Consider the following 14,475-nt stretch of genomic DNA (forward strand, 5'->3'; position numbering starts at 1 on the left):
CCCCATGGTGTCCTCTGGCCTGGCCCACGTTGGGCCACCCCTTCGAATGTTGGTCGCTCCTAAGCCATGAGCCATCACCTGGCAGCCAGAAGGGCTGAATTAGCCCCACCATACCGGTCTGTCGATGCCACCCATCCTTCTTCTACACCAAATATGCCAGGGGTCCCTTAAGACCTACCCGCTGTTGAAGCCAATTAGGTTGTTCTGGACCTACTTCCGTTAGCTGTGACAGGATCTCCCTCAGACGTCCAGCAAACTGCTCTAGGCCTAGCCATCTCTTAACCTTGGTGCCTCCAAGCCACACCAAGCTCTCCCAAGTCTGGAAAAACATGATGCTACTCAACCTGTAAAAAAGAGGACAGGACTGGTGTGCTGGAACCCCTTGCCCCCTTACCCCTTGTCGGCTGCCTCAGGGACCCAAGACTACTTGCCCCACCAGTTTCTTCCCTCTGCCCTGAGCAGGGGTACTCTCCCTGGGGACCACCTTCAAGCCTTGAACCTCGTTTGTAAGTCTATTTACCCCTGCCCTCTGGTCATATGATTCTGTGGCTTCCTCCTCCCCACTCCATTTCAGCTTGGTCTCCACTGACCATTGCCACGCTGTGTGGCCTTTCATGGTTCCCTGGCCTAGCCTGCTACCCCCCACCCTGGGCTCACCTTTCAATAGGCCCTTGTCCCACTCTGAGTGCCGCAGGGGCAACCATCCACCCAAGGTTCCTGTAGGCCCTGAGGGGCCCTCCTGAACCAGTCCCAGTGCCCCAACCAGAGGTCTTCGTCTAATCCTGTTGAACCCCCCTCACAAAACCGGTCTGTATCAGCCTGATGGGCCCCTTGTTTAGCAGAGCCCCTAGAAAATTGCCCATGGGTTCCTGACCAACCCTCCCTACTACTTTACTTGGCAATCTTTGGCGGGCCAGCGGGAAGTGCGGCAACGACCTCCCGCTCACTATGTAACTGTGCTCCATTTGAACTCTCTTCCACCGCCTCCTGTTCTCATAATGCCCCTGGCACTGCAGCGGCCTTTCACCCATCAGTTGCTGTCTCCCGATGGTCCCTTATATGCGTCCGGGGCGTTCACAGGCTGCCTTGCTTCCTTTAAAGGGAGGTGCTGCTACACTGAGTGGGTACGCTTTCCTTAAAGCTGTGCTTTGACTTTGCTGCTCTGCCCACTTTGTGGAACTGATACAGGCCACTGGGGCGCCCTGGAGCATACATATGTTTCTCCTGGCTGCTTCTCTTTTGCTGAATTCCTACCCTCGTGCACACCTTGCAAGGCTGCCCACTGGGTCACGGCGCAACCTCATAGCCTTACCTGCGATGACACTGCCTACATTTTGCGGGGGAGCTGAATACACAATCGCAGCTGTTGCAACACAGTCAGAGGCCTGCTGCATTGGCCTCGCTGATCAGGTTGTTTCACCTCCTTCCACTACTCGCTCCACTCATTCTGCCTCTCACAGTCACTTATTCAGAGGTATGCACCGTCTTCCTCCTGCCAGAAATATTTCTAGGCCCACACTAGAAAAAGCTTCCAGTGCTCCCTATCGCCAGCCACCAGGCCACCAAAAACCTACAGTGGTGGCAGGGAGCCCCATTTATACACATGTTGAGCTACTTTGGGCTCCAATTGAGCCCAAGTCCAAAACGAAAGGGAAGGACAGTCAAATCTGACTGCACCCATTAACAAATAACACCAGGGGGGGGCAGACCTCTCTGTGGTCGGCTGCCCAACAAGTTCCCATTCTCCTTGTGCTGCTTTGCTTGTTCTGGCATGATTTTCTGCGTGATTAAAATAACATTGTACAGTATTCACTCGATCAGGACTCGAGGCGTAATTTCAAGTTTTTGCCCCACCTTCTCCAGAAGGTAATGAGGGGCCACTGAGTCTCCCATATGTCACAAATATTCATTTGCCTTTGACTGAATGGTGCCCTCTGAAGATTTGGGGCCCGCTAAAGATTTGTGCCTGCATTGCCCACCTGGACTTTCAGTTGGTGGCTGCCAGAGGTTGCAAGTTCAACCCCTGCCTTGACTCTTTCGAGTTCTAACATTGGTTTTGTGTCCACTGGCCAGAGGTGTGATGAAAGCAGTTTCAAGGACAGTAGGTAAACAGTGTCATGGTGAGCACTGTTTACTTTCTACAGGACCCACTGGGACATGAAACTTTGTGTTTCTCAAAATAAATGCATTTATCAGTGCAGCATTCCTTAAAATATATTCCAAAATGAGATAACGGAAAAAAAGTACAATTTTAATTAAACTTGTTGCTTTGCTTCATTATTATGACTTCATCACAAACAAGCACTGGCAAAGTCAATAGGCCTGGCTTTTGTGATACACTTATATATTTTTTAATTTTGAAACAATATGGCATGAAAATAAATAGAAAAAAATGCCATCTCAATGTGACATCATGTGCTTGTTTTGATAATTTCCACTTTAAAAAAAAAAACATCAATTGTATACAATTGCAAGAGAGCAGCATGTGGGCTTCGTAGCAAAGCAGAGACTGCAGATGTGACCAAGGCGCCTTCACACCACTATCAAATTGAGTGAGGCATGCTATCCATTTAGGAGGCAGGTGAAAAGTCCTCATTCAGTGCCATCAAAGATCGGAATATGAATGGAATTCCGACGAAGCCCTCAACCCCTCCCCCACTACACAAACCCCCCCTAAAGGTAGGAGTGCCCGGCCCGCTGGTGTCAGTGTTACTGGAAAAATATAACATCCCCCTAAACAATTCAGTATCCTTAGGCAGTATAAACCAACAATATTCACATTTTTAGCACTAGAAAGGCTATAATTGTTGAAGCCAATGTGGTGTATATGTACATGAGGGTTGCTCATACATTGAGTCAGTCACCTGCACAATGGAGATGTATAGAATGTATCGGTGCCATGCCTAGTTCAAGGGTAGGGTTTGAGCCTGCGTCTTTGTCAGTTTTTGGTAAATTGACTTTTGATTGAGATTCTTGGGCATCAGGGTGCTTTTGTTGGTGCCTGTGTGTTGATTGGTAATGTTGGGTGTGATTCACACAGGTAAACTTACACAAATGTGTACTTATGTTTGTTTAGGAATTGACAAACTCCGATTTAATAGCAAGTTTACAACTGGGGAGAGTTCACAGTCAGGGCAGAGAACTCCACATGTAAAAAGAAAGGCATGCTGCATCTTTCAATGTGTGGTGTTCTCCACCCCAACTGCTGAATCTCCATAGTCGTAAACCTGCTATTAAATTGGAGTATATGAATTCCAAAACAATTTAAGTTTACACAAATGTGTGAGTTTACCTTCTTCATTTAGGCCCCATATGTCTTGGCGTGTGAGGCGTACATAAACTATCATGGGTGCCACAGTGTGAAGGGTTCCTCTGAGAAACACAGGTGCCTGGGGGTCGCTTTGTGGGTATACTTGGCTCTTGTCTGAGCTGGGTTCCCCCTACAGGAACCAAAGCCTCTTCAGTTGGTGAGTCTCTGGGGATCTATGTTTGTGGGGTTACACTGGGAGTTTTGTTGAAGAAGGTTCTGCTTCTTCACTGTAATGAAGTTGTTCTCGTCCAAGTGAGGACATGGAGCCAGAATAATTATATTCTTCTTGAGAAAACATCAATGTTTCATGTTAATTAACATTCAATAAAAACACTGTTTACTTGGGTTACCTTAATTGATAGCAAATAGCACTGCAAAGCCAATATATTTTTCATTGGATGCTACCCTTTGTCTTGGTCAATGCTTGTTTTTCCACAGGTTTTTGTAAAACATTATGCTGAAGGACAAACTGAGCTCTTACTACTATAAAAATGGCAAAGAGCAAAACATCTTTTAGGTATCAAAAGCACACATTGTCATAGTGGTGCCTGGCACCGAAGGCTACTACTTTTTGTACAGATATGCACCTTGTGAAAGAGCAGAATGCTGTCACTCACAGTGAAATAAGCCAATGGCTGAATTTGGCTGCCCCAGTACTGCATGCTGTATGCTGCACTGGATGGAAGCAAAATGTGAATGACTGTTGAATAGACAAATCGCTGAAGAAAAGGTGACCTTTCTTCACTACATGAGAGTGGCGAAACTGTTAAAGATGTCTCTAGAGCAGGGGACTTCAAACTGGCAGACGGAGCCCCTTAGGGGACCTCAAGTGATCCCAAGGGGGCGCCAGGCGCTTAAAGCTTTGTTTTAAGCAGTGAAATAATGAGCGGCAGTAAACCGCTCTGTAATGGGCCATCACCAATGTGTTTTGTCATTTAAATCCTAGCTGGGTGTATGCGTCAAAAGAAAAAGGCCTCCAATATTCTACAAACCCCCACCCTCATTTCTAATAATCTTTTACATGTTAGTAAGGCCTGTATTTAATTGCATTTTTAAAAACGGTAATAGAACTTATCTGCAATGTTTAAATAAGCTTAGATATATTTAAACATTGCCTAAGTAATAGAATAATTGTGAAAATGTTCTGAAGGGGGACAATGATATTTTTCCCACAGGGGGGTGCAGCATAAAAAAGTTTGAAGACCACTGCTCTAGAGATTACCTAATGGAGTGTTTGAATAAAACAGTCACCTCTATGCTTCCTAAGTGTGATAGTTCCCTACAAGTGTCCTAAGTCAAAACGTTTCAACAATGATAAGTTGTAAATCAAGTCAATAACATAGTTGATATTTAATATAAGGGCCATATGGATCACTAACAATGGGCATGACCACTATTCCATTTTTAAATCTCTTTTTTGTGACTATTCTCATGGTCCATCAATACGTTTTCTCTTTGGGTTATATACTAAGAATCAGTGGCATCAATTATTGTGAGGTCATCAGGATAAAAGTCAGGTGCCATCACTTCTTTGGGTTTTAGGGTCACATGTCATGATGTCACTTCCTGTGACCTAATTGAAGTTAAAAAGGCAGGACATCAGATCTTGGCTTCTCTACAATACTTTCTCACAGAGTGTGGCTTTGGGCACATCCCTTTCTCTGCTTATGCCCTATCTCCCCCAGCTGAATAATGCTGGCCTACAAAGTGATTAGGCGCTCAATTTATGAAATACGAAAATCTCACTCAGAGCGCCATCCTTAAAATCATGGTTCAAGTCTAAGAAATGTATGTTTTGGTTGCAAAGGCAGATGTCTTGCCTAGTGTCCACTACTTGTCTGTTACTACATTTTTGTAGCCAATACTTATTAGAGAATGCTGATAGCTTGCATCTCTGACGCTATGGTAGGCTTCCACTTACACTTCCATGCTGAGGGTCATTATTTTTTTTATTCTTCAAAAACATACTCCTACAGTGGAAGTTTGTTTATGAAAAAATAAAATGCTGTGCAAAAGTCTGACATTCGACTGTCATGTCAGTCTTTTCCTTCATTGACTGGGACAGCAATGTATAGAAATGTCGGCCGGGCTGGCAGACATCTCTAAATATGGGGGGGGGGGGCAGATATAAAGTCCTCCACCATACTGTTTGTCTTTTCTCCATCTGCCAGACCCTAAATCAGGCCCTAGTTAATGAATAATAATGTACTTTGGTTTTCAGAGGCTGTCAAGTATTCATTGCTTTGCCAGCGGTTGGCTCAATCATTCTGTTTTGCTGAATTTCTTTGTGACTACAGATCTGATAATCACTCCAAGGCTCCTTGAACTCACTCTCTTTAGTGGGGTTGTCATTCTCCAGATTAAAATCTATGATGATTTTCTGCACTGAAATGATTTATGTATTTATCGTTCTCCTTACTTTTCAGTTGCGATCCAGCACTGAGCTTGACCAAGATATCCTCAGTGACTGCCTGACGATCCAACCTCTACAGACGTCTGCTTCGCCACATGATGGTGCAGACACCACCATGGGACGATCACCAGGTCCTGTCCATGATGTATATCCAGGTAAAGAAATCAATGTTTTTGGGCAGCAATTATAAACTTTAAAATATGTTTTTCCGAAATTAAGAGTATTTCCTTCCATCATATTTTATTGGTGCTTTTGTAGCAGTTGTTTACATTTTGGGATGATGATAACATTCTTGTTATTTCACAAAATCATCTCTCACAAATATCCTGGACAAAATTATATTACATGATAAATTGGCTTACATGAAGAAGTGCATGCATTAAGGATTTTTTAAAATATGAATGCATTAGTAAACATTACAGTACTTTAATCATGTGTGGTATAGGCTCCTCGAGGAAACACCGCTCAGTTATCCATGGATGGTTTCAACAGAAACTTTATTCCAAGTATTAACCCACAACTGCTTCCCTCCACTACAGCACGACAAGTAACTGCAGAGTGCTTACATTCTAGAATATCCCCTCCATACATCATTACATAATTCCATTCCATATTATTCACCATACTACCATACTAGACTATTCCCCCTTCAATAAACAAAAACAAAACATCAAACTAGCAAATCCAGAAAATCTAAATACAAAACAAAAATCTTAAAATTAGTGCAAACACCCATCAGAACATAACAAGTAACATGGGGCCAGATGTAGCAAAATCCGATTTTGCGAATTGCAAATTGCGTCCTGAGCGACTCGCAATTTGCAAGTCGCAAAATCGGATGCAGAATGGTGTCTCAGACACCTTCTGCGACTTACTATGGGGTCGCAAAGACCCACCTCATCAATATTCATGAGGTGGGTCGCATTTTGCGACCCCATAGCGAGTCCCTGCACTCACAGTGATGGTGGCCTGCTGTAGTCAGCAGACCTCCATGTCTGTGACTGCTTTTTAAATAAAGCAGTTTTTTTTTTCGTTTTGCAGCCCGTTTTCCTTAAAGGAAAACGAGTTGCAAAATGAAACAAATACCGAAACCATTTGGTTTCGTTTTTTTCAGAGCAGGCAGTGGTCCATAGGACCACTGCCTGCTCTGAAAACATATTTTTGTCGACATTCACAAAGGGGAAGGGGTCCCATGGGGACCCCTTCCCTTTTGCGAATGAGTTACCACCAATGTGACACTGGTGGTAACTGCGAGTTGGTTTGCGACCGCATTCGCGGTCATGAAGCAACTCTGAATTGCGATGCGAGTCGCAAATAGGAAGGGAACACCCCTTCCTATTTGCGAGTCGCATTCCCAAATTGCGAGTCGGTACCGACTCGCAATTTGGGAATGAGCATCGCGTGAGGCCGTTTGCATGGCGCAAACTGCGATTTTCGCAGATTTCGACATGCAAACGGCTTGCTACATCTGACCCCTAATCCCTGAATCTTACAGGAAAGTATCTAATTCTATTACTCCTTGTCAAACTGCTAACATCACCACACTCAGAGCTAATTACTGCGGGATTGCTCACTCTAGTGTTACCAAGAGAACCACAATCACCACTGCCAAGAGAAGGAGCAGAAGCTACATCATTCTTTCTGTCAACCAAGTATTCAAAATGAAACCAAACATCGTTCTGCTGTCTCATTTCTCTGGAACTGCATCTTTCACCAATGATTTTCACTTGTTTTTTACTCTTTTTAACCTAAGAGTTCTTGATCCACCTTCCTTTTTCACAAGCAACACAACCATTTTGGATGCCTTCATCACTTTCGAGGACTCCAATCCCCAGGCATGAAACACACCTCTTTCACTCATCTCCTGCTGTCCAAATACTTCTTATTAGCTTCCTGGTTGTTTTTCACATGTTCACAAACCTTGTCCAAATCCACTTTTACATCCTGGTGTCCTACTATATCTTCTAACCTGGCTGGACTCAACACAGACAATGGTTCTTTGTCTCTCAACAGAATGAAAGGAGCAACACCCATAGTGCTGTGCGGGGTGGTAATATAACTCCACACTTTCTGTTGCAAAAATTCTGCTACCTTCAACTTGTTGGAAATAGCAGTCTGTACACCCTCTTTATGCATACTATTTGCCCTCTCCACCAAACCGTTAGAAGGAGGACTGGACATTGGCACTTTAACATGTCCTATGTCCCGCATGCTGGGAAACAAAGCCATCTCCTCCGACACAAAATGCATGCCATTGTCTCAAACAACTGCCTTATCAGTACCCTCCTACAGAAATAAATGTTCCAGAAATGTCATAGCACCGCAAGAATCATCTGCCCTATGAAATGCAAAACACAGCCATGTGGAAAAATAATCCACTGCAACAATAAGGTAAATTTTTTCATTGCTCAGCAAATTGACCGGATCAGTGTAATCAAGACCAGTTCTCTCCCAAGGACCCTTGGGCCATTCCACAGGACACAACAGGGAAGTGGATGATTTCCAGTGCTTGTCAAAACACAGGCATTCACCACAACACTCAGGGCCTCATTTACAGGAATCGGATGCATCAATGCGTCAGATTTCTTGCGCTTCCCACTCATCCCCTAACGAAGCCATGGGAGCACTGTATTTACAATACAGTGCTCCATGGCCCACATTTTCACAAATACGTCAGAAATTTTTACACATCTGATGGCGGTAAACTCATGCATTGCTGGATTAGCATTATTAAACTGACATAACTCCAGCAATGCAAGAAGTCTCCCATAGGAAAAAGCAGTCCATCAATTTTATGCCTGCTTTGAACAGGCAGTAACATTTTGATGCAGTGAAGTTGCAGAATGACACAGTGAAATGTTGTATATTTCACTGCATCAGTTCTGTGTGGCTTTTCCCGTGGGAATGCCTACCCTGCATATATTACACCTGGCGCAGGTTTATTGTGACGCAGGGCTTTACAAACTGGTGCATTGGGCCCAATGGGTCAGTTTGTAAATATGGAGCAGTGTAGTCCACTGCTAACTCCACCACTGCGTCAAAAGAATGACGCAAATGGTTTGGAAATGAGGCCTACAATGTATTTACTAACCTGCCCATCGATACCAGGCCACCAGTAACACTGCTTAATTTTTTTGATAGGTACAGAAATTCCTAAATGTCTAGCCTGTACTAAAGTAATTATTTTATCACATAACCCAAAAGGTGGTATGAAAGCATCCTCTCTCACAAAATGCTATTTACTACTGACAACTCCGAATCAACCTGAGCCAATGCTCCATCTCAACACTCAAACTCTTGTCACAGGGCCATCCTTTCACTAAATACTTCTTCACTAAGCTCAACCCATTCAATCTCAGAAATCCTGATATGCTCACTTGCATCAGCCACAGTTATGACACACTCATCTTCATCTTCATGCCTACCACTACATTCCTCATCCTTAACAGGAAGACGTGACAAATAGCCAGCCCTAACATTCTTTCCACTGGGATCATATTTAATGTCAAAATTGTACTCTTGCAGCTTCGATAACAGCCTAATCAAGCGCAAAGAGTCCTAATTGGAACAGCTATCTCCTTACCTATAGATTACCGGCTTGTGGTCAGTGACTAAGTCGGATTTTGTCCCTAGATATACATCTTGAATTTTTCAGCTGCCCATGAGTATGCAAGAGCTTTCCTTTCGATGGTACTGTATTTTTTCTCAGTCAAACTTAACATTCTGGAGGCAAAAGCAATTGTTCTTTCTTCACCTCCCACAAATTGGCTCAACTCTGCATCCAACCCTCTGGAGCTAGCATCCGCTGTGCTCACACTCTTCACACCATGAGTGAAAGTCTTGATAGCAGATGCATTTACAATTAGTTTCTTGATACAGTCAAAAGCCTGTTGTGCTTCACCTGACCACACATACTTAATATTTATTTAAGATGGGATCTCGACAGCTGCACAGTAACTGCATACCCCTGCACAAACCTGACGTAATACTCACTGAGCCCTAAAAAAACTCTGAGAGTATCTTTGTCATCAGGAACTGGGGTGTCATTAATTGCTTTCAATAGACTTTCTTTGGATTTTACATCCTCATGCGATAAATTATGACCAAGGTAGTCAACTTGACTCTCCATAAACCTGCACTTTTTCCGGTTGACAGTCATACCATGCTTCTCCAGCCTTTGCATCACATCCTCCAATAGCTCTATTTGGTGATCAGCATCATCTCTGTGGGTCAGGATATCATCCTGAAATGCTTGAATGCCTACTTGCCCATCAAACATGTTATCCATTAATCCATGGAAAACACTTGCAGCTGATGCAAGTCCAAATGGCATCTGCCAGTACATATACGCCAGAAAAAGGGTAATATTCATAGTTAGAGGTTGAGAGTCTTTTCTCAAAGGGATATGAAGATAAGATGATCACAGATCCATGGTGGTTACATTTTTACTGGAACCTATATTGGCAAGCATATCATGAATCCTGGGGAGAGGATGACAATCCACAAGAATATTATGGTTCAAAATTCTTAAATTTGTACATAAATCAATGTCCCCACTCTTCTTCCATGCTATAAGCACAGCAGATACTCAGTCAGAGGATTCGACCGGAGTAATAGTGTCTTGAGTGCACAGTATTTTTAAATCCTTCCTTACAGACATTGGGACAGGTCTAAGCTTCTGAACCACAGGTGAAGCATTGCAGTTTAACTTAATGGTATGTTCAAAACCATTTATGATGCCAATCTTTTCACTAAGCACATGCAAATACTTGTCAAGTAGAACATTCAGAGCTCTTTCACCTGCCTTGTGAAGAGAATGGTCTAATGATAACACAGGGAAATCTCCTAACACTACACGTTTCTTGTGGCCTGGTTTAAGAATGATACCCAGGCCCACTTGATCCTGCCATCCCAAAATATCCTATCCATTCTCAGCCACATACATTTTGGTAAATATATTCCTTCCTTTGAAACAGATCACATCTGTGAAGTATCCCCTCATACGTATATCATAAACTCCAAAAGCCTTTAGATTAACATCAGGAGGTAGAGCAATTTATTTGACCATAACTTTTCAAAAGTGGCATCAGCAAAAATGGTTATTTGAGAGCCAGAATCAGCCATCAAACCCAAATGCTAATCTCCACATCACAAATATGGCCTTTGCATCTTTCATGTTGATCACCCATATTGTCCTCTGACATTAATAAAACATCTTTAACACTCTCATACACTTGTCTTTTTCCATACATATTTGGCTCACCTTGATTTTGGGCGTAACAGATTTACGAGCAGTATAAGAATGCCCAATTGTTTTTTACAATTATTGCACCTCTTGCCTTGTGCCGGTCAAGAAGCACTGTTTCCCGCATGATATTTAGGCCCACACCTGTAACATGCCCCTGAAAACCTTTTCTCAATGTTCTTTTTTAATTTATTCTTGTAAGACACAGCGTTGACATCCACTTCATCCATCTCACACACAGTGGTTTGCCAATTACCCATCCTACTTCTCAGATCTTCTGCGAGAATTCTTGAAGATATTACAGAACATTCAATACTAAGAGCAGTGTCCATAACCTCATTCAGAGACAGACTTTTACACGTTAAAATGCGCCCCTAGATTTTCGTATTATATGAACAACAACTGATCCCGTATGTAGATATCTACATTGGAACCAAGGTCACATTTGAATGCCAAGACTCTAAGAACAGCTAAATAGTCCTCAACAGACTCTTCAACCATTTGCTTATGTTTAAATAATAATGCCTTCCAAGCATAACTGAAGGCTCATCAAAGTACTATTTAGACATAAAGGCAATTGCTTCTATATAAACATCCCAAGCTTCCTCACCACTGGGCAGCTACAACAGGAACACTGTCGAAAACTTGCTGGCCATTTTCACCCAAATGATTGAATAACAACACAGCACGACGTTCTGCTTGAATTTTGAAGCATCTATGGCAACCATGCAAATTTCAAAGACTCTAAGCCACTTATGCCAAGACATAGACGGCTTGCCTGGATTCTGCAAGAATGGTGGTGGTTGCACAACATTGCTAGACATACTCTCCATAGCATAACAGTACACAAAGCATTAAATAAACTTCACATTCACAATGAAGATATCTCACAGTTACCAAGAGTTCCTTTAACATAAACTGCAATAGTGTGCTTTTCACAGAATACCTGAAGGCTGAAGATGGTGATACTGCAGCATATAATCAAAGGTTTCTGTTTAATGTGTGCTCATCACAGAGTGTAGACAGACAAAACAAGGTGAGCCTGTCACCAAAAAAAACAGAAAACACACTGCATGATGAGCAAAACACAACGTTGTGTGTATGAGTGTCTTCAATAGTAAATACCCCAAACCTTCAAAATGGCCACTGAGGATGCACTCTGTGTGCTTTCTGCAGGAAGTAGAGCTTGTAATGGTGGAAAAATAGGTCAGAGCATGGAACATCAACGTATAAAAAGTCACAGAATGAATCCGTGACCTGGAACCAAACAGCACTTCTGCGAGCGTCTCAGGCAGCCAGGAGATGACATTGAAACAAAGGAACTCTTCTGCTCCCCGAGGGCAGACATGATGCGAGATTCAAACAATGATATTCAAAACCTTCAACAAGAATTTCTGAGCCTGAATAAAGTATAACATAGGCCCAAACCAGGGAAATGAGGCAACTAAGGGTGAAAGTGCCACAAACTAGCTGTAAACAGGCTGCTGAATATTTAATAAATAGAAAATACAATGAATGCACTCTTTGCCTATCTGCACGCAATCCACTGAATAAAGTTAACAGGTTGTCAGTGGGTACATTTTGTCCAAAATCACTCATCGCCAATAAAATGTGGTATAGGCTCTTCGAGGACACACCACTCAGTAATCCATGGATGGCTTCAGCTGGAACTTTATTCCAGGAAGGATCCCAAGACTGCTTTTCTGCACTGCCACACGACAAGTGACTGCAAGGTGCTAACACTCTAAAATATCCCCTCAATACATCATTACATCATCAATACCATTCTACATCTTGGGTAGGACTTATAAAAAGGTACAGTTTCAGAAGAACAGTATGTTGGATCAACTGATCAGAATAGTTTCTTCAGGCAAATCATGAGGGCAAGATTAATGTCCCTGACTATTTGTGGACATTATGAAGATCTCACTTTTTCTGAAAGCTAGTTTTAACGTAGTTGTTAAGTATGTATTTATAAAACCTTTGATATTAATAGTTGGAAACAAAGTTCATTAATTCTATCTTCTTTGCAACTAGAGACATGTGATAGTGGGTCAAATTGTAAAAGCTCATCAGATAATGGCACTTCAGTTAAACAGGCCAAAGTTAATTAATATCAAAATTCAGGATCATTAATAGAGTACTAATTGTCATAGTGTGATCAATGGGTAGAAAGAAGATAAATGATTGTCCTCACGTGACCCTTGGAAAAGTCGAGTGTAATGTGATTAATGAGCCTTTCCAGGAAAAAACACACCTTCCCAGGGAGTATTTTGTTCTTACCAAATGAATAACCATGTACAGATAGCTTCAACTCAGTTATGAAACAACTATAATCCTCAATCTCTCATACTAATGTTTTCACGGTGGCATAACATTGGATAAGCATCACCTTATGTAAAAGGGTTATTAAAATACTCACTGCCCCATCCCAAAAAAGCAGTACATGTAAGTTTGATAATTTTAAATACCCATTAATGTATCATTTGTGGTTCATTTTTATTTCATCATTGGCGTAATGTTATTGCTATTCAACGTTATGAAAGAAAAGCAGTTTAAACAAAGAAAAATAAAAACTAATTCTGTCGAGATGGAAGGAGAAGGATGCTATAATGAACGCTCTTTTATGAAAATTCTTCAAATGTATTCATTAACTCCATTCCCCGGAGAAGAGAGTGTACTTTTTAGTTTATGAGAATATATATACTGACTATAGTTATTTGTCTGTTTTCTGCTGGGTATTACGGATGTTATATCACACCCCTTGAACCATCTCCCCATTTGTGCTGACAGGAATAACGGGTGTTGTTGAAATGGAATAGAATTGACAAGGGACCAGTATTGAGTGAGTTGATCAATGCAAAGTATACTTAGGTTTTTACTTGCTCCTTAAGGCTTGTAAATGTAAAGACCATAGTGCTTTCTGGCAGGTCGTTAACTCCTCTCTTTTTAAGGAAGGCCTCACGTCGGGACTGGACACTGTAATCCCTCCAAATATTTAGCTTACCAATTTCACTAAGATCTATTCTTATACAGACCCAGTTTGCACTAAGAACATAGTGAGGCATCTACTCTGCCCAGTAATTGATCTCCGTGACGTATAGGCAGCTTTGGAAAAGTGCCCCAATGGCAAGGCACGGGTCCTGACCGGGGTCCTTGTGACATTTTTTAAGATAATCCTTTTCTTTGGGTTTCCTTATTAACGAATGTTCCAAAAGCAGTTACTAGCCTACGCCCTCAAAGCTTCATTATCTCATGCCACTATTGTCCCATTCTTCAAGTAAAGAGGACTCCAGGTGTTATTGTCTGATTTCTGTAATAGATTGTGCCACTAAGATCATAGATAAGACCCTCTTAGATAGGCTGGAGGGGTTGCCCATTTCTAATAACATTGTCTGTTTTGTAATACAGTTTTAGAGCTGGTTTGGGGACCCCTGAGCAGTCCTTAAATCTGCATCTTTATAGCCAGGGGTAGCACTGTGTATCTCACGTTAATAGACTTAAGCC

The 14,475-nt window shown here is 42.2% G+C and overlaps 1 protein-coding gene across 1 annotated transcript in view; it reads left to right on the plus strand.

Annotated features, from left to right (window-relative positions):
* The window catches only part of GLIS3 (GLIS family zinc finger 3), an 868,281-nt gene that overhangs the window by 715,578 nt on the left and 138,228 nt on the right, over positions 1–14,475 (plus strand). Inside the window, exon 7 of the mRNA XM_069228373.1 lies at positions 5,737–5,878. Coding sequence (XP_069084474.1) covers positions 5,737–5,878 — 142 coding nt within the window. The remainder of the gene's footprint in view (positions 1–5,736; positions 5,879–14,475) is intronic.

The sequence above is a fragment of the Pleurodeles waltl genome, chromosome 1_1, assembly GCF_031143425.1.
Source record: "Pleurodeles waltl isolate 20211129_DDA chromosome 1_1, aPleWal1.hap1.20221129, whole genome shotgun sequence".
Lineage (NCBI taxonomy): Eukaryota > Metazoa > Chordata > Amphibia > Caudata > Salamandridae > Pleurodeles > Pleurodeles waltl.